We start from the raw sequence: 440 nt of genomic DNA, 5'->3' as shown, positions 1-440 counted from the left end.
GGGCCTGCGCCGCCTGCCCTCGCTCAGCCTGCAGGCCAACCGCGTCCGCACCGTGCACGCCGGCGCCTTCGGCGACTGCGGCGCCCTGGAGCACCTGCTGCTCAACGACAACCTGCTGGCCGAGCTGCCGGCCGACGCCTTCCGCGGCCTGCGCCGCTTGCACACGCTCAACCTGGGCGGCAACGCGCTGGGCCTAGTGGCGCGCGCCTGGTTCGCCGACCTGGCGGAGCTCGAGCTGCTCTACCTGGACCGCAACAGCATCACCTTCGTGGAGGAGGGCGCCTTCCAGAACCTCTCGGGCCTCCTTGCGTTGCACCTCAATGGCAACCAGCTCACCATGCTTGCCTGGGCCGCCTTCCAGCCTGGCTTCTTCTTGGGCCGCCTCTTCCTCTTCCGCAACCCGTGGCACTGCGACTGCCGCCTGGAATGGCTGCCGGGAT

The 440-nt window shown here is 70.0% G+C and overlaps 1 protein-coding gene across 1 annotated transcript in view; it reads left to right on the top strand.

Moving 5' to 3' along the window:
* The window catches only part of NYX (nyctalopin), a 33055-nt gene that overhangs the window by 31642 nt on the left and 973 nt on the right, over positions 1-440 (top strand). The window contains exon 3 of the mRNA XM_014587934.2: positions 1-429. Coding sequence (XP_014443420.1) covers positions 1-429 — 429 coding nt within the window. The remainder of the gene's footprint in view (positions 430-440) is intronic.

Source organism: Tupaia chinensis, unplaced genomic scaffold (genome assembly GCF_000334495.1).
Source record: "Tupaia chinensis unplaced genomic scaffold, TupChi_1.0 Scaffold000248_1, whole genome shotgun sequence".
Taxonomy (NCBI): domain Eukaryota; kingdom Metazoa; phylum Chordata; class Mammalia; order Scandentia; family Tupaiidae; genus Tupaia; species Tupaia belangeri.
The sequence above is the reverse complement of the archived record's forward strand: the minus strand, read 5'-3'. Positions and strand labels throughout refer to the sequence as shown.